The sequence below is a fragment of the Geotrypetes seraphini genome, chromosome 13 (assembly GCF_902459505.1).
Source record: "Geotrypetes seraphini chromosome 13, aGeoSer1.1, whole genome shotgun sequence".
NCBI lineage: Eukaryota > Metazoa > Chordata > Amphibia > Gymnophiona > Dermophiidae > Geotrypetes > Geotrypetes seraphini.
This window is the reverse complement of record NC_047096.1, coordinates 80,515,204-80,541,179: the sequence shown is the minus strand read 5'-3', so window position 1 is coordinate 80,541,179 and position 25,976 is coordinate 80,515,204. Positions and strand designations below refer to the sequence as shown.

Genomic DNA, 25,976 nt, shown 5'->3' with positions numbered 1-25,976 from the left:
GAACTAGAGAAAGAGATGTTCAGCTGGCAGGGCTTTGTTTATAAATTTTTATCAACACAACTAATATACTATTTTATCCTAAAGCAAAAAATAAATAAATAAATATAATTTTTTTTTCTACCTTTGTTGTCTGGTTTCTGCTTTCCACATCTTCTCATTCAATTCCTTCCATCCACTGTATGTCTTCTCTCTGCGTCTTCCATTTGCTGTTACTGTGCCTCTCCCTTCAGCCCCCCCAATTGGTCTAGCACCCATCTTCTTCCCTCCGCTCCCCCATAGTCTGGCATCTGTCATAAGAACATAAGAAGCGCCATCTCCGGAACAGACCCTAGGTCCATCAAGTCCGGCGATCCGCACATGCGGAGGCCCCGCCAGGTGTACCCTGGCATAGTTTTGGTCCCCATATCGCTCCAAGCTTCTCGTAAAGAGAAGTGCATCTAGCCTACCCCTACCCATGTCACTTCATGCCACTCATAAGGAGATGTACATCTAACTTACTCTTAAATCCTAGAATGGTGGATTCCGCAATTACCTCTTCTGGGAGAGCATTCCAGGTGTCCACCACTCGTTGTGTGAAGCAGAACTTCCTGATATTTGTCTTGAACTTGTCCCCCCTTAGCTTCAGCCCATGTCCTCTTGTCCGTGCCACATTGGACATTGTAAATAACGTTTTTTTCTGCTCTATCTTGTCGATTCCTTTCAGTATTCTGAATGTCTCGATCATATCCCCTCGTAATCTCCTTTTCTCAAGGGAGAACAACTCCAGCCTCTTAAGTCTTTCCTCGTAATCCAGGTTCTCCATACCTTTCACCAGCTTTGTTGCTCGTCTCTGCACCCTCTCTAGCAGTATGATATCCTTCTTTAGGTATGGAGACCAATGCTGGATACAGTATTCCAAGTGTGGTCTGACCATCGCTCTATAAAGCGGCATTATGACTTTCTCCGATCTACTCGTGATTCCCTTCTTTATCATGCCTAGCATTCTATTCGCGTTCTTCGCTGCCGCCGCACATTGCACCAACAGCTTCAGTGTCCTATCGATTAATACTCCCAGGTAATTTTCCTGTTCAGATTTTCCCAGAGTTGCACCTGACATACTATATTTGTGTTCTTTATTTTTTCTGCCTAAGTGCATCACTTTGCATTTTTCTACATTAAACTTCATCTGCCATTTATCTGCCCAATTCTCCAATCGGCTCAAGTCACTCTGGAGTTCTTCATTGTCCTGCGATTTGATGGCCCGGCATAGCTTTGTGTCATCTGCAAACTTGATGATCTCACTGGATGCTCCATCCTCTAGGTCATTGATGAAGATATTAAATAAGATGGGCCCAAGTACCGAGCCCTGGGGTACACCGCTAGTCACATTTTCCCAGTCCGAGAACTTCCCATTTATGCCCACTCTCTGACTTCTGTTCTCCAGCCATTTGCCTATCCATCTTAGTATATCTCCTTCTATTCCATGGCCCTGCAGTTTCCTGAGGAGTCTTACATGTGGAACTTTGTCGAACGCTTTCTGAAAATCCAAGTATATAATATCCACCGGTTCTCCATTATCAATTTGTCTGTTCACTGTCTCAAAAAATTGAAGTAGTTTCGTCAAGCATGACTTCCCTTTCCTGAATCCATGTTGGCTGGCTTTCATCAGGTCGTGTGTGTCTAGGTGCCGGGTTATGCTATCCTTGATCAGCGCCTCAACCATCTTCCCAGGGACCGACGTGAGACTCACAGGTCTATAGTTGCCCGGTACTCCTCTTGATCCTTCTTCCCACTCTGTCTTCCACATTTCCCTTCGGGGTCTGTTCCTCTCCACCCTCCTTCAATGTCTGTCCTATTCCTTTCCACCACCACCCTTCCCTCCCTCCTTTACCATCTGTTCCTTTCTACTACCCTTCAGCTCCTCTCGCGTGGCCTATCTATCTACCTTCCTCCCTCTTATTTTCATGGCACGTTACAATGTAATTTGTGCAAGCCACTGGAGCCTGCGAGCTCGGTCCCTGTTCCATCCCCACAAACCATCTCACTTCTGTGCTCCTATTTTCCCCATTTCTAATAACTCCCCTATGTATCTGCCATTGCCCCCCCCCTGTGTCTATATACTATCCCCATGGCATGTCCCCTTTATGTCTCTGTCCCTATGCTCCATGCATATAATTTCCTCTCTTTCTGTTACCTTCCTGTGTCCAGATTTACCCTATCTTCCTCTTCCATACCAGTGTATCTCTTCTTTTCAAACCCATCTAGCTTTTTTCCCTCTTTCTTCCTCCCCCCCTGCTTCTAGCATCTGGCTCACCTGCCTGTCCTTCTCCCCTTGGCCCAGAATCTTTTTCCCTTTCACTCTCTCCTTCCAGTTTGAGCCGGGAACACGGGCGATCGCATGGTCCTCGCAGCCCCCACCCGCCTGCCCAATCGATCCTAGTGTTTAGCCAGCTCTCTCCCTTCTCCTCACCTTAGTTTGTAGGTTTTCTTTTTCGGCGACCTGCACGCTTTCCCAAAGAGCCGCGCACGCACGGCTGCTGTGTTCAATCTTCTGCTCTGCTGCAACTTCCTGTTTCCGGTTGCATCAGAGCAGAAGATCGAAACTGAGCAGCAGCGGGCGCGCGGCTCTCTGATAGCGTGCGGGTCGCCGAAAAAGAAAACCTACAAACTAAGGTGAGGAGAAGGGAGAGAGCTGGCTAATCACTAGGATCGATTGGGCTGCGGGGACCGCGCGATCCTTCATGCCTCACTGCGGGGACAAGACCATTCACCGCCCCATTGTTTTGTGTGACTCAGAGTTCTAGAGCATTGGTTAAGCTCTGTTAACTGCCCTGGTATTTTTGATTACAGATGAAACCGATATTATTGTCTTTTCCTTCGCATACCTGGCTCTTTTCAAATTTCGCCTCAATGTTCTTTTTTTCCAACTGCAGCTCTTCCAATTCCATTTTAATCGTCAGCAAATTCTGGCTCTGCTGGGCGAATGCCTGCATCTCCCCCTTTTCGATAACAGAAAGCACTTCAATAAGCTACTGTATGGTAATACAGGAAGCATCAAAATGGAAACGAAAATGGATTTGGAGCTTAGCAGTTTTGGACTTAGATAAGGTTTTACAAAAAAGTATGCATTTAGAAATGGAATAGATTTGTATGTGGATTGACACAATAGGAATGAATAAATGTATTTACTGGCCAGACGAGAGGAAATATAAGTTTGTTTATCTACCTAGGATCTCAGCGCTAGCGTTTTTAGCACTGAACGAGGCGGTAACAGCTCAGACGCTCACAGGAATTCTATCGTGCTAAAAATGCTAGCGCAGCTTTGTAAAGGAGGGGAAAGAATAGAGGGGTGCATGGTGCGGCAGTGCCAGGCACCACTGCCCCAGGCACCAATCTCTTTTGCTAAGCACCTGGCATGTGATGATCTTTTTTAAAATTTAAACAACTTTTATTGATGACATCATAGAAAACAGTCAACATTATACAAAACTCGTCATCCATTTTTTCCCCCTTCAAACCTCTCCCCTTCCACCTCCCCATCCCCCCTCCCAGATAAAATGAAAAGGCAACGGACCAAAGCAAACCAAGTCCCCGGCTATAACCAGAAAATACCCCAAAGACACCCTCAAAAGAAACAAGAAAAAGTGTTGTACAACATGTTCCCGGTCAACTGGGTAGCAGCAGTGAAAAATGTCATAATTGGGTTAGTTTCTGCAGCGTAACCCTCGCCCCGCCCTCTCAACCATAGGAAGTGAAAAGGAATAGATTCCAAGACCCTGGATTCTTATGAGTCCTGGAGAAGCCAGCAGGCAGGTTTGAAAATTAGCCACCCAGAGCATGTGATGATCCTAAGGTGGCCAAACAGATTGAAAAGGTGACGGAGAAAACTACAAGGCTTTGTAAAAGAGGGTTGTTGGGTAAGATTTGCATCTTTACGCCAGATCCATGATCAATTTTGGGCAGGAGGAGTTATACCAGCTAACACCAGGTATTATTCCTAGTGTGCAAGTTGGGTGCGGATCCACATTATTCTATAACACTGCGCACATTTTAAGGGAATGCCCCTGATTCATCCATCCCTCTCCCATAGCTATGCCCCCTAGAAACACATGGAGGGGGCATAGCTACTCGATACATGGTGATGCTACTTGAGCTGGGAAAGTTAAAGAGGTAAGGATGAAGGGAAGAAGCATGCACAAGTGGCGGGGGGGGGGGGGGGGCAGAGAAGGGGGTGGGGGAGGGGCACCAACACCCTAGGCACATCTCATCCTCGCTATGCCACTGCCTCTGTAGAAGCTCCATTATAAACTGAACAACTGGCTTATCAAGGATTAGTAGAGTAAGGAGTATAAGAGTATGACTAGGAAATAAGATGGCGAGTGAAACAGAATGGAATCTGCTTTTGTCATTAGAAATTTGGTCCACATAAGTTATGAACTGGGCCTTTTAGAAGCCTCTCCCTAGGTATCCAAGGCCTTACCTTGGGCCTCACATCTGTTTTTCTTAACTGACATGCCTATAATTGCACTACTTTCTCTCTGAATTCCCCTGCCACAGCCAAAGACCTTCACCCTCCTTTATCAGTTAGTAACTGAGGGAGAGAAATATAAAGTACTGTAGACTCATATTTAATAAAATGCATGCATAAGTCAAATTCCATCTACATTCTGGCGTACCTAGCATATGTGACACCCGGGGCCCATCATTTTTTGGCACCCCCCATCTGTACGAAAAACATGATTTTTAGTAACAAGCCACACGTCACACATGAGTACCTAGGAAAAGGCAGCATCTTACATATGCAGTGAGTAATACAACATCAATACACCCATTGTAAAACTAAACAAGCCAGACTAGTACAGATCAATCCTACACCGTCAATCCTAACAGAAAACCATGTCTTTTGAACACACAGAACACAGAAAATATCTTCGCCTAGTATGGAATATGTCATCACAAACTAACCCCTCCCTCTTTTACAAAACTGTAGTGTGGATTTTAGCCACGGTGGTAACAGCTCTGACGCTCACAGAATTCTGAGCATCAGAGCTGCTACCACCACGGCTGGCGCTAAAAAACACTCCACAGTTTTGTAAAAGGGGGGATAAAATAGAAATACATAGACAAAGGTTAAATTGAACCAGCAAGAAGCTGGACTCTGCATACAATGCAACACCACAGAAACAGTGACACATGTCTCCTAAAGCAACAAATAAATAGAAAATTTTTGTTCTACCTTTGTCTTTTCTGGTTTCTGCTTTCCTCATCTTCTTGTTACTCTCTTCCTTCCATCCACTGTCTGCCATCTCTCTGCCCCTATATGGTATCTTCTCTCCTTCTATGCCCCTTCCAGAAACTGTATGCCTCCCCCTTCCATCTCTCCTTTCACCCCCATTGGTCTGGTATCTCCCTCCTCACCTTCCCTCTCCCACACCTCTCTTCTGCAATCCCTTTCTTCCCTCATTTTCCTTTTCAATTTATTTTCTGCATCCATCTAGATTACATTCTTACTACCCTCTCATCAATTTCCTTTTTTACTGTCTACCTACAGCTCGCCACCTCTTTCCCTCACCCCCTCCAGTATTTCCCTAACTCAATCCTTTTCCCCCATCATGTGCCCTCCTTTTATTTATCCCCTCCTTCCATCCTCTGCCCTCTTCTCTCTCCCTTCTCTCCACTTCCATCATCTGCCCCTTCTCTCTTTCCCCCACTTCCATCATCTGCCCACTTCTCTCTCCCCACTTCCATCATCTGCCCCTTCTCTCTTTTTCCCCCCACTTCCATCATCTGCCCCTTCTCCCCACTTCCATCATCTGCCCCTTCTCTCTCTTTCCCCCCACTCCCATCATCTGCTCTCTTCTCTCTCCCCCTTCTCCCCACTTCCATCATCTGCCCCTTCTCTCTCTTTCCCCCCACTCCCATCATCTGCTCTCTTCTCTCTCCCCCTTCTCTCCACTTCCATCATCTGCCCCTTCTCTCTCTTTCCCCCCTCCTTTCATCATCTGCCCTCTTCTCTCCCCCCACTTCCATCATCTGCCCCTTCTCCCCACTTCCATCATCTGCCCTCTTCTCCCTCCCCCTTCTCTCCACTTCCATCATCTGCCCCTTCTCTCTCTTTCTCCCACTTCCATCATCTGCCCTCTTCTCTCTCCCCCTTCCCTCCACTTCCATCATCTGTCCCCTTCTCTCAATCTCTCCATCCACTACAGGCCCATCTTTCTCCCTCATCTTTCCAATTTTGGCAACAAGATCTGCAAGCCCCCCCCCCTGCGATGGCACTGGGCGGCATCGGCGCCCCCCCTCCACAATGGCGTTCAGTGGCATCGGCACCCCCCCTGCCCCGCGACAGCACTTAAGTTAGGCCTCCTTCTCCCGGCATCAGCAGAACTTCAACTCGGCAACATGTGCTCAGTCAAAAGCTTCCCCTGACTGAACTGCCTGGGCGGAAACAGGAAGCTGAGTCAGGGGAAGCTTTTCACTGAGCACCTGTTGCCGATCTGAAGTTCTGCTGATGCCGGGAGAAGGAGGCCGAACTTGAGTGCTGTCGCGGGGCAGGGGGGGGATGCCGCTGATTGCTGTTGCAGCCCAGGAATTTTCCGGACCTGTCCGGCTGTGCACCCCCCCTAGGCTGCATCCGGGGTGGACCGCCCCCCCTTGGTATGCCACTGCATTCTGCCCAAACTCTTCCTGAGAATGTGTGCTCTAAAGTCATGTTCAAATATGCACCTAATTGCATTAAGCATACTTTTCACATGAGGTAATATTATAAGAAGCCTTTAACCTGAACATACTAGTATACAGGCCTACTAGCATATAGGCTTATGTCCTATATTTTTAAACTGCTTAATTTATTATTCATTTGAAAAGTGGTATATAACGTACAACCAAGCTAAACATAATAGAATGAAAAAAAAAAAAATCTGAGCTCAAATTCAGACATGAAGGCAAAGCTACAGAACAAATCAGTTTATGGTACCAGGCAGAAAAGATGGGGTTTTGCCACTATCTGCCATGGTGCTCTCTCTTTCAGTGAAGCAAGAAAATTGGGAAAGAAATGAAAAAAAAGAGACAAGAAAGGAAAGTCACATAAGACTAGAGAGAGTATCCAGTGTTAAAGAGGATGGCATGAACACACCTCAGTAGTGACAAGAAGGACTTCCTCTTCCACCTCCTGGCGGATCTGGAAAGGTACACTAGCACCTCGCACCAGCCCATCCTGGTCAACGTAACAGAACTGGTAAAACTCCGCCTTGTCCTTTGGAAGGTAATATGCTTCAAAAATGCATAAAATATATTATTCTTTTCAATGCTTTTCACTCCAAAAAACTCTTACAGTTTATACACAAAGAACATAAGAACATAAGCAATGCCTCTACTGGGTCAGACCTGAGGTCCATCGAGCCCAGCAGTCCGCTCACGCGGCGGCCCATCAGGTCCAGTAATCCTCTATCTATACCCTACTATCCCCTTTTCCAGCAGGAAATTGTCCAATCCTCTCTAGAACCCCAGTACAGTACTCTGCCCTATCACGCCCTCTGGAAGCGCATTCCAGGTGCCAACCACACATTGGGTAAAGAAGAACTTCCTAGCATTCGTTTTGAATCTGTCCCCTTTCAACTTTTCCGAATGCCCTCTTGATCTTTTATTTTTCGAAAGTTTGAAGAATCTGTCCCTCTCCAGGAGCCCAAGACAAAAAAATTCAGAAAACTTCTGTAAACTAAGGTATATAGGGGAAGTATTCAGCCAGCGGTGGTCAGTGTTTCTTTAAAAATTGGCCATCACCAGCTAAATTAGACCTGGATATTCAATGCCAGCCCCTAGCCAATCCGGGTATTATCACTGAATATCTGGGCATCAGGCAGCTACCGGGAGTCACATGGGTACCACCAATATTCAACAATGGTGCCCACATAGCTGCTAACTGATTAACTTGGGACAATCTTTTAAGCAGTCTTTGTCACTGGATAAAGGACGTGCCTGGGTAACTCTTGGCTCCACCGAGACTCTGCCCCATACAGTACCTCCCCAAAGCTAACTGGATAGTGCACTGAAGACTGAGAGGGCCCAGATGTGACTTGGTGCAGGAAAAGTACAACAGTCTTATACTTTGGGCTACCAGAAAACAAAGGAAGGTGGAACAATGCATTAACCAAAATGCAATTTGCTAAAATTTATCAAAACAGAAATAAACCTTGCTCATTCCTGGTAAAGCACTCTTAATATTAAATACAACAAGCACAACCAAAGGATTTAAAAAAAAATAAACCTCCACAAAGATTTGATCTGAAAGTGTTAGGTCTATATCCAGCAACCTTGATAAATTCAGTGGCACTCAATCAGATAAGGGGTGAAGTTATCAACGTGATTATCATTAAGATGTGTTATTTTACTACTAACTTGTGCTGTTTTAGCACAGGTCCCGTGTTTTGCAATAAGATCTAGTTACTAATTACTGCGGTTAACAATAATTTATTTATTCAATTTTCTATACCATTCTTCCAGGAGAACTTAGAACGGTTTACATGAGTTTATTCAGGTACCCAAGCATTTTTCCCTGTCTGTCCCGGTGGGCTCACAAATCTATCTAATGTACCTGGGGCAAGGGGGAGGATTAAGTGACTTGCCTAGGGTCATAAGGAGAAGTGTGGGTTTGAACCCACAACCCCGGGGTGCTGGGGCTGTAGCTCTAACCACTGCGCCATACTCTCCCCTACCTACCCATGGTGATAACTTCCCCTCTTAATGAAAAAAAAAGAAACATCTCTAGAAATCAAAATCACTGCTGTTTGTAGAGCCAAGTACGGTGCAATCAAGCCATTGTGACATCACTGATGAGATTGGCACTTCAGCATTGGTGGACTTAGACCAGATATACTATCAGATCGACAAACTTAAAAGTGACAAATCCCCTGGACCGGATGGAATTCACCCGAGAGTCTTAAAGGAATTGAAGGTTGAAATTGGAGAGTTATTGCAAAAACTTGCAAACCTGACAATCAGAACTGGACAGATACCGGACGACTGGAGGATAGCGAACGTCACGCCAATTTTCAAAAAAGGATCGAGAGGGGAACCGGGCAACTATAGGCCTGTGAGTCTTACGTCGGTCCCCGGCAAGATGGTTGAAGCACTGATCAAGGATAGCATAGTCCGGCACTTGGACGCACACGACTTGATGAAACCCAGTCAACATGGATTCAGGAAAGGGAAATCATGTTTGACGAATTTACTCCAATTTTTTGAGACCGTGAACGAGCAAATTGATAGTGGGAAGCCGGTGGACATAATATACTTGGACTTCCAGAAAGCGTTCGACAAAGTTCCACACGAAAGACTTCTCAGGAAACTACAAAGCCATGGCATAGAGGGAGATATACAAAGATGGATAGGCAAATGGCTGGAAAACCGAAAGCAGAGAGTGGGCATAAATGGGAAGTTCTCCGACTGGGAGAAAGTGACTAGTGGTGTACCCCAGGGTTCGGTACTTGGGCCGATCCTTTTTAATATTTATATCAATGACCTGGAAGAAGGAACATCCAGTGAGATCATCAAGTTTGCAGACGATACAAAACTATGCCGGGCAATCAGATCGCAGGAGGATAGAGAGGAACTCCAGAGTGACTTGTGTCGGTTAGAAACATGGGCGGAAAAATGGCAGATGAAGTTCAATGTGGAGAAATGCAAGGTAATGCATTTAGGCAATAAGAATAAGGAATACGAGTATACAATGTCAGGTGCAACTCTGGGGAAGAGTGAACAAGAAAAGGACCTGGGTGTACTGATAGATAGGACCCTGAAGCCGTCGGCACAATGCGCGGCAGCGGCAAAGAAGGCAAATAGAATGTTGGGCATGATAAAGAAAGGAATCTCGAGTAGATCGGAGAAAGTTATAATGCCGCTTTATAGGGCAATGGTCAGACCACACTTGGAATACTGCGTCCAACATTGGTCTCCCTACCTAAAGAAGGATATAAAACTGCTGGAGAGGGTGCAGAGACGAGCAACAAAACTGGTGAAGGGTATGGAGAAACTGGAATACGAGGATAGACTTATAACACTAGGATTGTTCTCCCTTGAGAAAAGGAGACTGCGTGGGGATATGATTGAGACTTTCAAAATACTGAAAGGAATCGACAAAATAGAGCAGAGAAGATTATTTACATTGTCCAATTTGACACGGACTAGAGGACATGTAATGAAGCTAAGGGGGGACAGGTTCAGGACTAATGTCAGGAAGTTCTGCTTCACTCAGAGAGTGGTTGACGCCTGGAATGCCCTCCCAGAGGAGATTATTGCGGAATCGACCGTCCTGGGCTTCAAGAGCAAACTAGATGCATATCTCCCTAAGAGAGGCATATAAAGATATGGTGGACTATAAATTACGCCAGGTGTACACCTGGCAGGGCCTCCGCGTGTGCGGATCGCCGGACTTGATGGACCGAAGGTCTGATCTGGAGATGGCAGTTCTTATGTTCTTATGACATCACAATATCAGCTCTGGTTACCAGAGACTGAAACTCTTCACTAAGGGGGGAATTCATCAGCATGGGCTACCTACTGTTAAGACATGTCATTTTAACACTAACTTCTGCTATTGTAACACAGGTGGTGTTTCATGCATTGAGACCAAGCTGCTAATAACTGGGGTTAACAGCTGTCTTAATTGTAGCCCACACTGATACCTTCCCCCCTTAGTCTGCTGCTGGAGGTAGCCGTTAAAGCTATCTAGATAACACAGGCCTGCTATATTGGTAGCCAACTTAACCAGACACTTTAGCCATGCCCAGGAATGAGCCTGGTTAAATTTTATGGGGTTGATTTTCAAAGCAATGTACTTTAACAGACCAGAATAGCTCCTGGCCAGTTAAATTACCTGGTCAGGGATAACTGCTAATTCTCAATGGCACTTAAAAATGGTTAGCGCCAAACTGAAAACCTGCTATTTTGTGGGTGCAATGGAGGCCTTTGGAGGCCGCATGTGGCCCTAGGGCCATGTGTTAGATTTGGTGTGCCTATTTATCATTATTATAAAATATATCAGCATCAGAGCATTTAGCGCTCCAGGCCGCTGTGGAAACCTCTACTGCAGCTTAATAAAAGGGTGGTGGTGGTATGCTTTCTCTTCTTGATTTAGAGGACAGTTTTAAGGGCCATCCCACAGGTATAGTGCTCTTTCATTGGTAAAAATGAGCTTTTTAAAAAAATTGTCCACCCTGTATGGAGTGTAGCACTTCTATGTGTGTAATTTTACCCAGAGTATGCGGAGGTTTTCCGGGGGGGCAGTGTTGGGGTAGAATTTTGAAATGCATGCATACTTTTCTAATGTACAGTGCATGTGTTTTTTACTTAGAAGAGGTACCTGCACAAAAACAGAGGTATTTATCTCTGCAGGTACTTTTTTTTTCCCTTAGGGAATTTTCAACGTGAGTGCAAAGTCCACATGTAAAAGCCATCTGCAGATTTTGCAGCTATGCTTGTATTTTGAAAACTGCTCTCTCAGGACCCCTTTAAATAGCCATGGTAGCGATTCTCCCATGGCAAATGCACCAGAGTCCATGGGAATTGAATAGGCTTTGGTGCATTTGATCCGGGGGGGAGAACACTACCGCGGCTTTGTAAAAGGAGCCCTTAATGATTTTATTCAGAAATCATTTTGCCATCCCAGTTGTACTATGTGGGATAGGCAAACTTTCTGATCTGCAACATTCACAGATTGAAAATTATGAGCTTAAGGTAATAATGGACATTAAATGCCAAACTATGTTTTTGCATAATGGGGTGTTGCTATTAATGTGCCATACTCTTTCGATCCAGTGGAAACCCATTCTCTTCTCTACCATGGTTTCCTGTTACCAGGGTGACTCATGCAGTGAAGGAGCTTCCAGTGGGCCTAAGAGCTATTACAGCGGCGGCTGCTGTGCGATTTCTGAACACAGCAGTGGCAGGCCTAGATGAAGCTATGACTGCAGAGAAAAAGCGCTCAGTCCCTATCAGATCTTGGTGCTGGAGACAATTGCCTTATTGCCTAGGCCTAAATCCGGACTGGCAGCAGGAAGAGTTTAAAAAAAGACATGGATTGAGACACACAAAATGAAAATAACTTTCTGTTTTTAGCAAGTGACTAAGCAAGAGGAAATCTGTTAGAGCTAAAATGTAAACAGCCGGACTCAGATTCCAAATTTGTCTGCAATGCATTGGTGTAGCTTGGGGAAGCAACGGAAAGCAATGAAACCCCTCCCCCCCCACCAAATGTTGCAGACCAGCATTGGAAAAAGGAAGGCCATAAGGGTTATAGCCTGATCAAATTTTACCTTCCCCCCCACCAGCTGTCAGTGCTGCTGCTTTCTGCTCCCTCTCCCCCTCCCCCACCCAGCATCTTCCCCTCTCAATCCTCCTTTTCTGCTGCAGCTCCTTATCAATGGTGCAGAGAAAGCAAAATTAAAAATGCACATCACAGAGCCTGACCCTTGTCCCCAACTCCCATTCCATTGAAGCTTCTGTCACACCCCACCTCTATGATGTAGATATATAGGGCATTATTTGGCTGAGCCTTCAATGGCATGGGGGTGCAAAGGCTTCATGCACTTTGATGCCCCACCAGAGAAGAGCCACTGAATTTTAGGCATTCACTTATAGACTTGCCCCCTAAGAGGGTAATTCCATAACAGGGAACCTACTACAATTTAAGCTCATTATAACGGATTCGCTTATAACGGAACCTCTCCTATAGCGGACGAGGTTCACTAGTACCAGCCGTGCGCCTTTATAAACATACAGAAAATCATTGCATATAGTGGACTTGTATATAACGGACAACCAATTTGGTCCCCAGAGCCGCTTTTAGCTGTAGTTATGTTCGGCTATAATAGACATGCAGGCTCCGCCTACAAGGCGCGTGGCGTGCCGGTGATATAGTATCAAAATGCAGTCCAAAAGAAAATGACAGATATTTTTCTTTTCAATACAGTACAACATAATGCTTTAGAACATCTTTCAGTGTTCTGGTTTTGCAATCATTTCGTGCCATACCAATGTTTTGCTGAGTTTTGTTATTGATGTTGCTGAAATGCTTGTGCAGTGACTGTTGTTCATTGATTGTATGTTGTTTCAAGTTGACCTAAATAAAGTTTTTAAAAAATGCAATTCTGGATATAACGGACTGTTTTTCCAGGTCTCTTTAAGTCGGTTATAACGAGATTATACTGTATAGGTGTTGGTTTTAGTGCCTATTCCAGTGTATTGCAAACTGTGTGCCTCCTGAGATTTCTGGTGTGCCGCGGTATACTGGGGAAGAGGAGAGATGCCGGATGACTGTCTACAGGACATGCCTCTCACAAAGAGAGGCACGTCCTGTAAGCAATCTCTCTGCCGGCCCTTCTCTCCAGCGTGGGTCTTTCTGTTGGCGCAAGGCCCGTTTGAAGCGCCTTTGCGCATGCGCTGATGGCGGCGTGCTGCTGTCATGCATGCACATGACATCATCACACCGATGCCAGCACACTTCCGGGTGTCTTCAGCTGGGGACACTAGGTTTAGTGTGCCCCGGCTTGAAAAACTTTGCGAGACACTGGCTTATTCTAAGCCATTCTAATCAAAGTATGGTACATACTTTCCTGCTGCTTCAGTATTCTTGAGTTCATTTACTTACCAGATAAAGATCTGACTGGTCCATCCAGTCTGTCCAATGGCTACACTCGTTATAAATTCATGATTAAATTGAATCGCCTTTATTCTTTGATCTTACTAGATCATAGACTGTAGCAGTCCTCCTGGTACTGTCCTTAGGTTCCAGCTACTGGAGCTGCCACTAAAGTTCACTCCAGCCTATCCGAACCATCTCTTCATTTGCAGGATACAGACTGTAAAAGTCTACCCAGCACCATCCTTGTGTTCCAAATTATCGGAGTTCCCGTTGAAGCCCTCCCTTGCCCATCTTAGACCATGCAAAGCTGCTTACTACTGGTCTAGTTCTTTAATTTATTACATTACATTTCATTAGGGATTTCTATTCCGCCATTACCTTGCGGTTCAAGGCGGCTTACAAAAGATTAATAAAATGGGGGTTACAATGGGAGAACTATTGATTAACTAGAGAGGTAAGTAGTAGATCTTTTAACATTTCTCAGGTTGTTAAGTGTAAGGTGACTTACAAAAGAATTAAAGGGGGTAACAATGGAAGCACAATTTATACCATTCATTTTCTAATTAGAGATCCACTGTGTTCATCCCATGCTTTTTTGCGATTTGCTGTTTTGGTTGTACTTTGTGGATATCTTTTATTGTGATGTACCTTCTTTGTTTGTAAACTCACCTCAGAGTCCATTTCCTGTGCATCAGAATGCTCCAATACTGCATATAAGAATTATGTAGGGGTAGCATTCGGCAGGGAGGATGCTTCTGTGTTACTGATCATAATCTACCAGAGCCTACAAGTTATCCATTTATTTATGAGTTGTTTTCTCCTCTATGGAAATGGTGGTAAGTTTGCTACAGGTAGTGTAATTTTGGAAGATGCTTTAATTGCAGCCAGTTCCTATCAGAGGTCTAGATTCTCAACAATCCGCGTACAAAACCAATGGGCTGCTGTCACAGCCATTATAGTACCGATTTTAAAAAAGTGAGTTATTCTCCAAAAAGCACTCATACAAATGAGGTTGGTGGAGAGTAACGAAAATTCGCTAAGTTTGCATGTGCCCATCGCTGGTGATAACGATGGGCAAATGCTCAGAATAAATACAAAGAATTGAGCCGCCAGAATAAGTAACCCTCCACCAGACAGTGGGAAAGATGCCCACTACTCCTGCTACCAATTAACACCCCCCCCCCGGTAGCGGGCGAGATGCCCAATCTCTCCCGCCACCAAGAAACACATCACTCATCACCCCTCGGTGGTGGGAGAGATACCTACACTCTCCCACCACCACACAAAAAAACACATCCCCCCTCCCCCGCAGCGGAAAAGATGCCCAATCTCTCTCGCCGCAAAGAATCACCCCCCCATGCCTCCAATGACCCCCGCCCTCTCCCCCTTACCTTGGTTAGATGGCTGACTGGAGGGATGCCTACTCCCTCTGGCCAGCTGATCTGCCTCTTGAAAATGGTTGGCCTTCTCCCCAGTGCATCCTGGGATGCACCGGGGAAGAGCCTGACTCTGGCCCAGACACATAAGGCCCTACCCATAGAAGGGGTCTTAAACAATCTGGCCCTGAGACTGTTAATCTCCTCCCTCATAGAAGATAAAGGACTGCTTGACACCTTGATCACTTGACAGACACAGTCTGATGAGGACCAGCCAGCATGGCTTCAGCAAAGGCAGATCTTGTCTGACAAACTTGTTGCACTTCTTCGAGAGGGTAAACAGGCGGATAGACAAAGGTGATCCAGTCGACATTGTTTATCTGGATTTTCAGAAGGCGTTCAACAAGGTTCCACATGAACGACTACTTCGGAAGATTGCGAGTCATGGAATCTAGGGTGAAATATTCACGTGGATCAAAAACTGGCTGGAGCATAGGAAACAGAGAGTGGGGATAAATGGACAATACTCGGACTGGAAGAGCGTCACCAGTGGGTTACCGCAGGGCTCGGTGCTTGGAATTGTGCTCTTCAACATCTTTATAAACAATCTGGAAATTGGTACGATGAGTGAGGTGATTAAATTTGCGGACGATACTAAGCTATTCAGAGTAGTGAAGACACAGGAGGATTGCGAAGATTTGCAACATGACATAAACATGCTTGAGAAATGGGCTGCGATATGGCAAATGAGGTTCAATGTGGATAAGTGTAAGGTGATGCATGTCGGTAACAAAAATCTCATGCACGAATACAGGATGTCCCGGGCTGTACTTGAGAGAGACCTCCCAGGAAAGAGACTTGGGAGTTCTGATTGACATGTCGATGAAGCCGTCTATGCAATGTGCGGCGGCGGCAAAAAGGGCAAACAGAATGCTAAGAATGATTAAAAAGGAGATCACAAACAGATTGGAGAAGGTTATCATGCCGCTGTACGCCCTCACCTGGAATACTGCATCCAGCACTGGTCGCCGTACATGAAGAAGGACACGGTACTACTCGAAAGGGTCCAGAGAAGAGCGACTAAAATGGTTAAGGGGCTGGAGGAGTTGCCGTACAGTGAGAGATTGAAGAAACTGGGCCTCTTCTCCCTTGAAAAGAGGAGACTGAGAGGGGCCATGATCGAAATATTCAAAATACTGAAGGGAATAGACTTAGTAGATAAAGACAGACTGTTCACCCTTTCCAAGGTAGGGAGAACGAGAGGACACTCTCTAAAGTTGAAAGGGGACAGATTCCGTACAAACATAAGGAAATTCTTCTTCACCCAGAGAGTGGTGGAAAACTGGAACACTCTTCCGGAATCTGTTATAGGGGAAAACACCCTCCAGGGTTTCAAAACAAAGTTGGACAAGTTCCTGCTAAACTGGAACGTACGCAGGTGAGGCTGGACTCATTTAGAGCACTGGTCTTTGACCTGAGGGCCACCGTGTGAGTGGACTACTGGGTAGGATGGACCACTGGTCTGACTCAGCAGCGGCAATTCTTATGGAGATATTTACATGTGTAAGTACCCTCTTAGGCGCATAAGCAAGAAAAACACTGCCATTTACGCTTCTTCTTTCCACCTAAAATAGGCAGCTCCTGAGAAGATAGAGGCTGGACCAAACACCCCACCAGCTTTCATATTGCCTCTCAGGCTGAAATCTCCATTCCTGCAAACCACATTGCTTCATGCGACAGATTTCACCTGAAGGTTTGTGCCTCTGATTGGCCCAGGTTCTTTAAGGCCTCTCCTATGGGTGGGGCCTTATGCATATAGGTCAATCAGAGCCTTAGGCCCCTCCCCCAACGCACCGGGGAGGAGCTTAAGACTCTGGCCCAGAGTCTGTGGCAGCCCTAGGACCAGAGTCTGGCCCTGGCCCAGAATCTGTGGCAGCCCTGGGACTTCTCCACTGACACATCTGCCATGCTGAGCTAAGAGTGCATGCCACTTCCTGTGAAACATTTGTGGTCAAACTGGCATCAAGCTGCGGCATTCCCTCCACAGTGACAGCTGCTGTCAATGTGGCCAGATTCAGCACAAGTGCCCACGCCTCCAGGATGAATGACTGGTACCATACCAGGCAGTGGCGTAGCAAGAGTAGGAGATGCCCAGGGCGGTGGTACTCCCCCGCACCCTCCTCTCTGTCTGTCCCCCACTCCTTCTGCACCCCTACCACTCTCTGTCTGTCCCCCACTCCTTCTGCACCCCTACCAGGCAGTCACATAGTGAAGGTAGGAAGTGTCAGGGCAGTGGCATTTCCTCACGCCCTCCTCTCCATCCACCCCCACTCCTTACACACACACCCATGCCACACTCGTGCTCTCCTTTAACCATGGAAGGTAGTCGAGCTGCCTCCCATGGTTTCAGTATTGAGCCCAAGAAAATCATTGAGATTCAGGAGCTTCACGGTGCATGGTCTCCCCTAGAATGCTATCACAGATCACTGTCTAAAAGTTTTTATACTACTACTCCACGAACAGCATTCAAAATTTCTATGAAAGATTCTGACATGGGAAAAAAGAGACTTCCAGTGGAGAAAAGACCTCAGTGTCTCTCAGGATACCCCAAATTGAGTCTCCTAAGGACTAAACCTGCCTTCAAACTATTCAATTTGAGGGCAGAAGGAACATTTTTGGCATAAAAACTACACCACACAGACACCAGTTCAAAATTTTCAAAATCTTTAGATTCTTCAAATCATCAATAGTCCATTCACAGTTCTAGTATTCAATATTCAGTGTCACAGTAAATCAAAGTCCCTTATCTGTTGGTTGAAAAAAACTCCCTTGTCATTCAGTATACTTTGCAATCAAAAGGTAAGTGTGGGTTTTACAGTCATTCTTCTCTAGTTGAAACACACTTACGACTCTTAATAACTTCTGGTATATCTATCTAAATCAGGAATCTTGTATATAAATGAATGACTTTAGGAAATTGGATTACCAACCTTTAAATTTCAACTGCTGCTGCTCCTCAGAGTCACTGGGCAAAGGAGCCCACATGAAGGTGTAGAACTCCCTTGTTGTTCTCCAACCCACCTTACAAATAGGAAAAAAAAATTCTAGATAAGTTCAACTGTAGCCTTTCAGGCTAGAGATGAAGCAGGTATACAGTATTTGTACTTATATCTTATTGTTATGTGAATTGTGAAGTATGCTTTGTTGAACTCCTTAGCATGGCATGAAATAAATGATATTATTATAATTACTGCCATCGAACAGTCAATAGAACTAGAGATTCTTCCATTTCAGGAAGCATTCGCCATGTACCAATTTGAATAATGTCTTTAGAGGTACAGGGGCTGATATTCATACTGTGGGAAGCAGGTCAGTTCACTGCTGTAGTTGGCACTGACCACGGATAATCAATGCCACACTGTTTCCAGTGACCGGCATTGAATATTAAGGGGTTTTGGGGTCGCTAAAATGTTTGTTGTCTAAGTCTGTTTCTGAGTATCTGGATGCGACAACATTCTCACAAGTCCCGCGCAACTGCCCCAAAGCTTCTCCTCTGACGCACTTCCTGTTTCCGCCTGGGCAGCTCGCGTCAGAGGAGAAGCTTTGGGGCAGTTACGCGGGACTTGTGAAAATGTTGCCATGTCTGGACACTGAGAAACAGAAAACTTTGGAGCACCCGCGAAGTTGAGGGGAAGGAAGAAATGTGGCTGATATTCATACTGTGGGAAGCAGGTCAGTTCACTGCTGTAGTTGGCACTGACCACGGATAATCAATGCCACACTCTTTCCAGTGACCGGCATTGAATATTAAGGGGTTTTGGGGTCGCTAAAATGTTTGTTGTCTAAGTCAATATTCAGTGCTGGCTGGTTAAGTTTACAGCAGCCAAAGATAGGACTGCTATTTGTGTGGTCTGATTTGGCCACTAAACTTAGCCACTCAGCACTGAAAATTGCCTGTTATCGCTCTATATAGCTGGTTAACTTTTAGCCGCTAACCACGGATATTCAGCAAAGATAACCGGTTATCTCACAGTGACTATTTGCATTTAACTGGTTAAGTGATTTTCAACCAGTCAGTTCCATTTATGGCTGGCTAAATAGCGCTGAGAGGGGAATTGAGACACCCAGGCAGGGCAGGATTAACCAATAGGCCAAGTAGGCACGTGCCTAGGGCCCGAAATGGTCAGGGGGGCCCGATGAAGGAGGGCATCAACATTGTTTTTTCCAAACGGCGATGGACTTCTCCAGCATCGATCGGCAAACCTGAGCCCCCCCCCCCCCCCCCAATCGGCAATGCGGGCCCCACCCCGATCGGCAACGCGGCCCCCCCATCGACGGAAAGTAAGACAAGCAAGCAACGCGGGTAAGAAAGGCAACGGAAACTGTAATTGTGCAAGCGGTGCTGCTTGCCCAAAGCTTCCCTCTGATGCAGCTTCCTGTTTCCGCCTGGGCGCATGGTGGGGTGGGGCGGGCAGGGGGCCCAGTGTACTTGTGCCTAGTGGCCCTTGAATTAATCCTGCCCTGCACCCAGGTTGGGACGTGCACAGTTCCCTCACTATTTTTTATTTTAACATACCACTTTATTTCCATCATTCAAAAATTTCACAACTTGGAAATAGACAGAGTCCACAACCATATGTAAATCCATAGCCAGACTCTTAACAGTAGATGGTAATTTCTAACATACTCCCCTTATTCCATCCCTCATCAAAAATTGAAGACTACCATGCATCCTCACTCAGTTAAAGGCTTTTCCTTCTCCACAGTTTTATTAGCAATGATGACCCACAATTTAATAAACCTTATCTCACCCCACAACCCTTCTCATCCACTACTGCGTTCCAACACCCTTCCCTTCTGCCCCACCCCACCCGTTCTCTAGTCATTCAAACATTCAGGAAAAAGCTGTGTGCTTTTTGCAGGAGCACCTCCCAAAATTGACACCACGTTTGTTGAAAAGCCTCCATATCCATGGAGTAGCTTTCCAAGCATCAATCTTTTAAACTTAAGCAACATATATAATTCATTCTTCTGTTGCATGATACTGGGGGACTCTATTCTCCATCGTTTAGTATTTACTTGTTTGCCAGTAATTAGATCCCTAGTTTGTGTCGATTTAAGACAAAAAGCCTTGCACTGTAACTATGACAAATTGCAACTTGTAAACTGTATAAGAACATACGAATAGCCTTGCTGGCCTGGGTCAGACCAACGGTTCAGTAGCCCGTTCTCATGGTGGCCAATCCAGATCCCTAGTACCTGGCCAAAACCCCAAAGAGTAGCAACATTCCATGCTACCAATCCAGGGCAAGCAGTGGCTTCCCCATGTCTCTCTCAATAACAGATTATGGACTTTTCCTCCAGGAAATTGTCCAAACCTTTCTTAAAACCAGCTACACTATCCGCTCTTACCACAACCTCTGGCAACGCGTTCCAGAGCTTAACTATTCTCTGAGTAAAAAAATATTTCCTCCTATTGGTTTTAAAAGTATTTTCCTGTAACTTCATCTAGTGTCCCCTAATCTTTGTAATTTTTGACAGAGTGAAAAATCGATCCACCTGTAATAGTCAGGTGACTGACAAACTGAATCCTTTGTTTCATTCCTTTACCCCTTCTTTGGTTATGTAGTTCCTCACTATAATTTATTTTTCCTTTTCACGGAAAGGGGTTAATATAATAAGGTTGAATTAGTGCCTATTGTAAAAATCTACCCACTCTTTTACTAAGGTGCGCTAACTGATTAGCGTGCACTATTCGAATTAGCGCATGCTAGACATTAACACTGCCCATAGACTAACATGCGCGTGTTAGCGTTTAGCGTGCTCTAATTCAATTAGCGCGTGCAAATCGGTTAGCGCACCTTGGTTTTTCAATGCAATAAGCAAATTGCATGCAAATACAGCTACATTAAAAAGTATGACCTGTCAGAAAATACAGTTCACATTGCTCCAGTAATATGTAAATGAACAATTATTCTTCAAAATATTTCAATCTTCCATATTAATGTAAAAAAACATTAATTAAAATTACATACAGAATGAGCTGGCTATGAATCATACAAAAGGGGGGAAAAAGAGCTCAGACTTCCCTGAACTCATTTCAAAACAGCATATGCTGATCAATTGAATGGGTTGTCTTTTTAATCATTGGTCTAGCCCCCACCCCATAAATATCTATTTTTGTTATGTTGTTTACTATAAAGATGCTTTACAAAATCAACCCAAATAAATAAATAGAAACTTAGCTTAATCGTTGACATTAATATGGAAGATTGAAATATTTTGAAGAATAATTGTTCATTTGCTTCACTTTTTGATGTTTATCGATTTATCAATTGGTGTTTATCGATTTATCGATTGTTCACAGTTTGTGGAGTTGTTTCCCATTTTTTGTTTTCCAGTAATATGCGACCATTTGCTGCACTGAAGAGCAAAATGTCACTCTTCCTGCCAGTGTGTGTGTGGTGACTTGCTTATGCACAGGCAGGAAGGGCCTATTGGTTCATCTCCCCTCCCCCTAAAAATCCTTAATTATCTAGAATATCCCCTGATCCCCTATCTCCCAACCTTTGATATGACCCCAATCTCCTGATCCCCTGATCCCCCATTCCCCGGACACCCCCACCAAAATCTTTCATGGTCTAATGCCCCGTTCCCCAATTTCCCATTCCCAGAGATAGCCTCTCAAGCTTCCCTGACACCCCCCAAAATTCTTTGGTGATCTAATCCAGGGGTCCCCAAACCCCAGTTTGCATCTGACAGCCGGGCTGTGAGAGAACTGCCAACAACAAGCATCTCTTTCCCTCGTCTTGTGGCCATCTGACAGCCGGGCTTCGCGAGAATTGCTGGCAATGGGCATCTCTTCCCCTCGTCTTGCCATCTCCCTCCCTTCCCCTCAACTTTGTGGGTGCTCCAGAGTTTTCTGTTTCTGAGTATCTGGATGCGACAACATTCTCACAAGTCCCGCACAACTGCCCCATAGCTTCTCCTCTGACGCACTTCCTGTTTCCGCCTGGGCAGCTTGCGTCAGAGGAGAAGCTTTGGGGCAGTTACGCGGGACTTGTGAAAATGTTGCCATGTCTGGACACTGAGAAACAGAAAACTTTGGAGCACCCGCGAAGTTGAGGGGAAGGAAGAAATGTGGCCCGAAGAGGGTAAGAGGTTCAGTTGCAGTTCAGTGGCCCTGAAGGGAAGTGGAGGGAGAGGGAGGAGCAGACGCTGGATGGAAGTGGGGAGAGAAGATGCTGGTTGGAAGGGGAGAGAGAGAGAGGGGAACAGATGCTGAAAGTGGAGAGAGAGAGAGGGAGCAGATGCTAGAAGGAAGTGGGGAGGAGAGGAAGGGGAACAGACGCTGGATGGGAGGGAAAAGAGAGAGGGGAACAGATGCTGAAAGTGGAGAGAGAGAGAGGGAGCAGATGCTAGAAGGAAGTGGGGAGGAGAGAAAGGGGAACAGACGCTGGATGGGAGGGGAAAGAGAGAAGTGAACAGATGCTGAAAGTGGAGAGAGAGGGAGCAGATGCTATAAGGACGTGGGGAGGAGAGAAAGGGGAGCAGACGCTGTATGGGAAGGGAGAGAGAGAGGGGAACAGACACTGGATGGGAGAGGATAGAGAGGGAAGCAGACTCTGGAAGTAAGTGGAGAGGGGAGAACGAGCACATACTGGATGGAAGGAGGGGATAAAGAAAGAGTACATGCTGGATTGGGGGAAGAGGATAGATTTAGTGAGATACTAGAAGGGGTGAGGGAAAGAGGTGGCAAGCTGTAGGTAGACACAGTGAAAGGGAAATTGAGGACTGGAAAGTAAATAGACAAGAGGCAGAAAAGAAATTGAGAAGGAAGAGCAGAAAAGAAAAGAAAGGGAGAGGAGAGAGAGATACCAGAGCATTGGGGGAGGGGAAGGAGACAGATACTAGATCTGAAGGGGGGAGAGGAGGAAAGAGATGCTAAATCTACCTGAGGGAGGGAGTGAGAGATGGAAGGGAAGAAGACAGAGATGTCAGACCATGGGGGGAGAGAACGGTAGAAGATAGGTGCCAGACCAATTGGGGGGTGGGGGGGGGAGACAGTTTCTGGTAGAGGCATAGAAATAAAGCAGATGCCATATGGAAGAGGCAGAGAGAAGGCAGAAAGTGGAGGAATGAAGAGAATGATAAGAAGATGAGGAAAGCAGAAACAACAAATTTTCTATTTCCTTTTTGCTAGAAATGTAATGTATATTGTGTATAAAATTGCCCTATGAACCCACCCCAAATCCCTCCACCCACTGGTCCCTGGAAAAATTTGCTTCTATAAAAGCGGTCCTTGGTGTCAAAAAGGTTGGGGACCACTGGTCTAATCAACCCCAGCGCTCCCCTATGGCTCTCCCATACCCGATGTCCAGTCACTCTTGCCACTGGTGTTTGTTTCAAAATGGCAGTGTCTGACCCCATGGAGTACATTCTGGGATGCAGGGTCAGTCTGCCATATACATGCATATTTGGTTTATTTGGCAGTGTAGGCACAACCTACCAAATAGTTACACAAGGGGCCGGGTTCCACTAGAACCTTTATTGGGGGGAGGGGTGTTGGGAGAATCAGGGGGTCATCTCTGGGGATGGGGATTGGAGAGTTCACTAGACTACAAGGGGAGGATTAGGGAACCATCTCTGAGGTTAGGGGGGTAGGGGATTGAAAGATTGAGGACATATTTGGGGTTGGGAGTAGGGGGATTGGGGAGGTCTCATCTCTGGAGGTGGAGGATTGGAGAATCTAATCTAATCTAAACCTTAAGTTTATATACCGCATCATCTCCATGAGTATGGAGCTTGACACGGTTTACAAGAACTTAAAATAGTGGGTAGAGAAGAAGAAAAAGGATTACATGAACTTATGTGTAGAAGGGGGGAGAGAAAGGGGGGAAGGATAGAGCTACAATTTGCTGAAAAGCCAGGTTTTCAGTTGTTTGCGGAATAACTGAAGGGAGCACAGAATTGAGAGAACAGGGGGTCATCTCTGGAGTCAAGGGGGTGGAGAATCGGGGGCTCATCTTTATGGTCCAGGGTATTAGTTATCAGAAAGCCAGCTTTCAAGACCTTTATGCCTGTTATTACTTGGGTGTTAAAGCCCCAGCGTTGGGTTCAGGCTTTCACTCTTCAACACATTTCTCTGGATCTGCGCTGAATAGTGAATTAACCTTATTACCATTTGTTAAATGCTTTGCACTCAGCTTTGAGCAGGGTTAGCTTGTGCAAAATAGCTTCTTTCTGCATTATGCACCCCCCAAAATGTGTGCTAGAGCCTTATTAATCCATTACAAAGTCTAAGCACTTTTTATTGCATTAGTTTATTTTTTAGCGCAAGGGAAGTACGAGCAGAGTGCAAAATTACTGCAGAGTGCCTGATTGCATCCCACAGTAAACAAATTTATACTGTGGTAACTTAGTGCTTGTAGGAAAGGAAGAAAGAGAATAGTCGGATGTATTTTCTTTGCCTAAACTAACTTTTAATGGGAACATCATTCTTAAAATGATGTGTTGATATCTTTTGTCTTTGATTGGAACTATTCAGTCACATGGTTCAGAATCTCAATTCTTTCCATTCTCATTATTAGGTCTTGGGTTATTAGAGATGAAAAGCAAGAGAAGAGAATGACAGCAATTTCCAGTATATTGTGCCTTACTCTGAATACACCCAGCCAGTCCTTTTTCTGGGGATGCATGTCTTGGGCCAGTTTGTAAAAACATGTTATGTCTTCTCCTGGGCTATAGGACTTTTCCATCTTGTTGAAAATGACATGAGAGTAATTCTCATGCTCCAGGATTATGGCAAAAGTTGAAGGTTCATCTCCCATCAAATTCACTTTCTCTGCCTGTGTAAGAAGAGCAGTAATGTACAAAATCATTTCAACAGGGTGTTCCTTGCATAGTTGATATTTCCACCTAGGACACATCATTGCCCAGTTACTTGACAGTAATAATGCATTTTTTAAAGTTACATATCACATAAAATGCTGCCCTTGCAGAGCCATATGTGGGGCCTGGGCCCCCACAGGCCAGTGGTCTCCAACATGCAGCCCCCCCCAAAGTCCTCTATTGTGTCCCTCACACAATTAGCTGAAATGCTCTTCAAATCTTGTAAATGGGCTCATTTCATTCTTGCCCACTTGCAGTGGCATAGTACGGATAAGCGGTGCTTGGGGCAGTAGTGCTCCTCCCCCACCCCCTTGCTGTGTGCGCAGCCCCTTCCCTTTCCCCGTACCGTTTTAACTTCTCTGGAGTGAGCAGAATGCCCACGTCGGCTTGCTCTCTGATGTCACTTCCTAGTTGTGGGTCCTGGAAGTGACATCAGAGAGAGCGCTGATTCAGATGCGGGCAGCAACCTCACGCCGGGGAAGTAAAAAAAGGCAAGGGGCACGTGGCAAGGAGAGGAGGAGGCGGAAAGGAAGAGGGGTGTCACACCCTTAGCCATTACCCACCCTTACTATGCCATTACCCACTTGATAAAGTAACTACAAACAATCTCTTAAGTGTGTTATTCAGGTGTCTCATTTATGGAATTTGCTACTGTTGACAATCCATAGCAAAATGAGTTTTTAAAATATATTCTTGAAGTGTTGTAGAATCAATATTAGTATTAATGTTTACGACCCAGTCTGAGCAAGCAGATCAGAGCACACATACTACAAAGTTAGCTTGAAATCTTTTGCTGGCCCTCAGAGCTTTCTCATAGAATTATTTAAAAATAACATACTTAGTTATACACCAAAAAGATCATTGCATTCTGAGAATTTGGCTATACTGAGGACTGTGAATCCAAGGCTTGTTGACACTGGTAAAAAGACCTTTTGTTGCGCAGGAGTTAAGATATGGAACTCTTTGGTCACTCAGATACGGAATTGTCGTGAAAAGGGTATGTTTAGAAAATTACTTAAAAATGCATTTATTTGTAGATGCCTTTTTCTAGACATAATTTTCTTCTCTGGTAGAATTGATAAACTTCTTAT

At 45.3% G+C, this 25,976-nt stretch overlaps 2 protein-coding genes across 7 annotated transcripts in view; one reads left to right on the top strand and one right to left on the bottom strand.

Annotated features, from left to right (window-relative positions):
• The window catches only part of CALCOCO2 (calcium binding and coiled-coil domain 2), an 86,756-nt gene that overhangs the window by 54,002 nt on the left and 6,778 nt on the right, over positions 1–25,976 (bottom strand). For 2 of the 3 annotated variants that reach the window (XM_033918409.1, XM_033918410.1), the window contains exons 2-5: positions 24,654–24,842; positions 17,985–18,075; positions 7,115–7,251; positions 2,865–2,978 (exon numbers count right to left, since the gene is read on the bottom strand). In XM_033918409.1, coding sequence (XP_033774300.1) covers positions 2,865–2,978; positions 7,115–7,251; positions 17,985–18,075; positions 24,654–24,842 — 531 coding nt within the window. The remainder of the gene's footprint in view (positions 1–2,864; positions 2,979–7,114; positions 7,252–17,984; positions 18,076–24,653; positions 24,843–25,976) is intronic. The other variant, XM_033918411.1, reaches the window with a different exon arrangement.
• HOXB9 (homeobox B9) overlaps positions 18,622–25,976 on the top strand; it is a 46,701-nt gene continuing 39,346 nt past the window's right edge. For 2 of the 4 annotated variants that reach the window (XR_004536792.1, XR_004536795.1), the window contains exon 1: positions 18,622–18,726. The gene's annotated coding sequence lies outside the window, so the exon portion shown is untranslated. The remainder of the gene's footprint in view (positions 18,727–25,976) is intronic. The other 2 variants (XR_004536794.1, XR_004536793.1) reach the window with 2 other exon arrangements.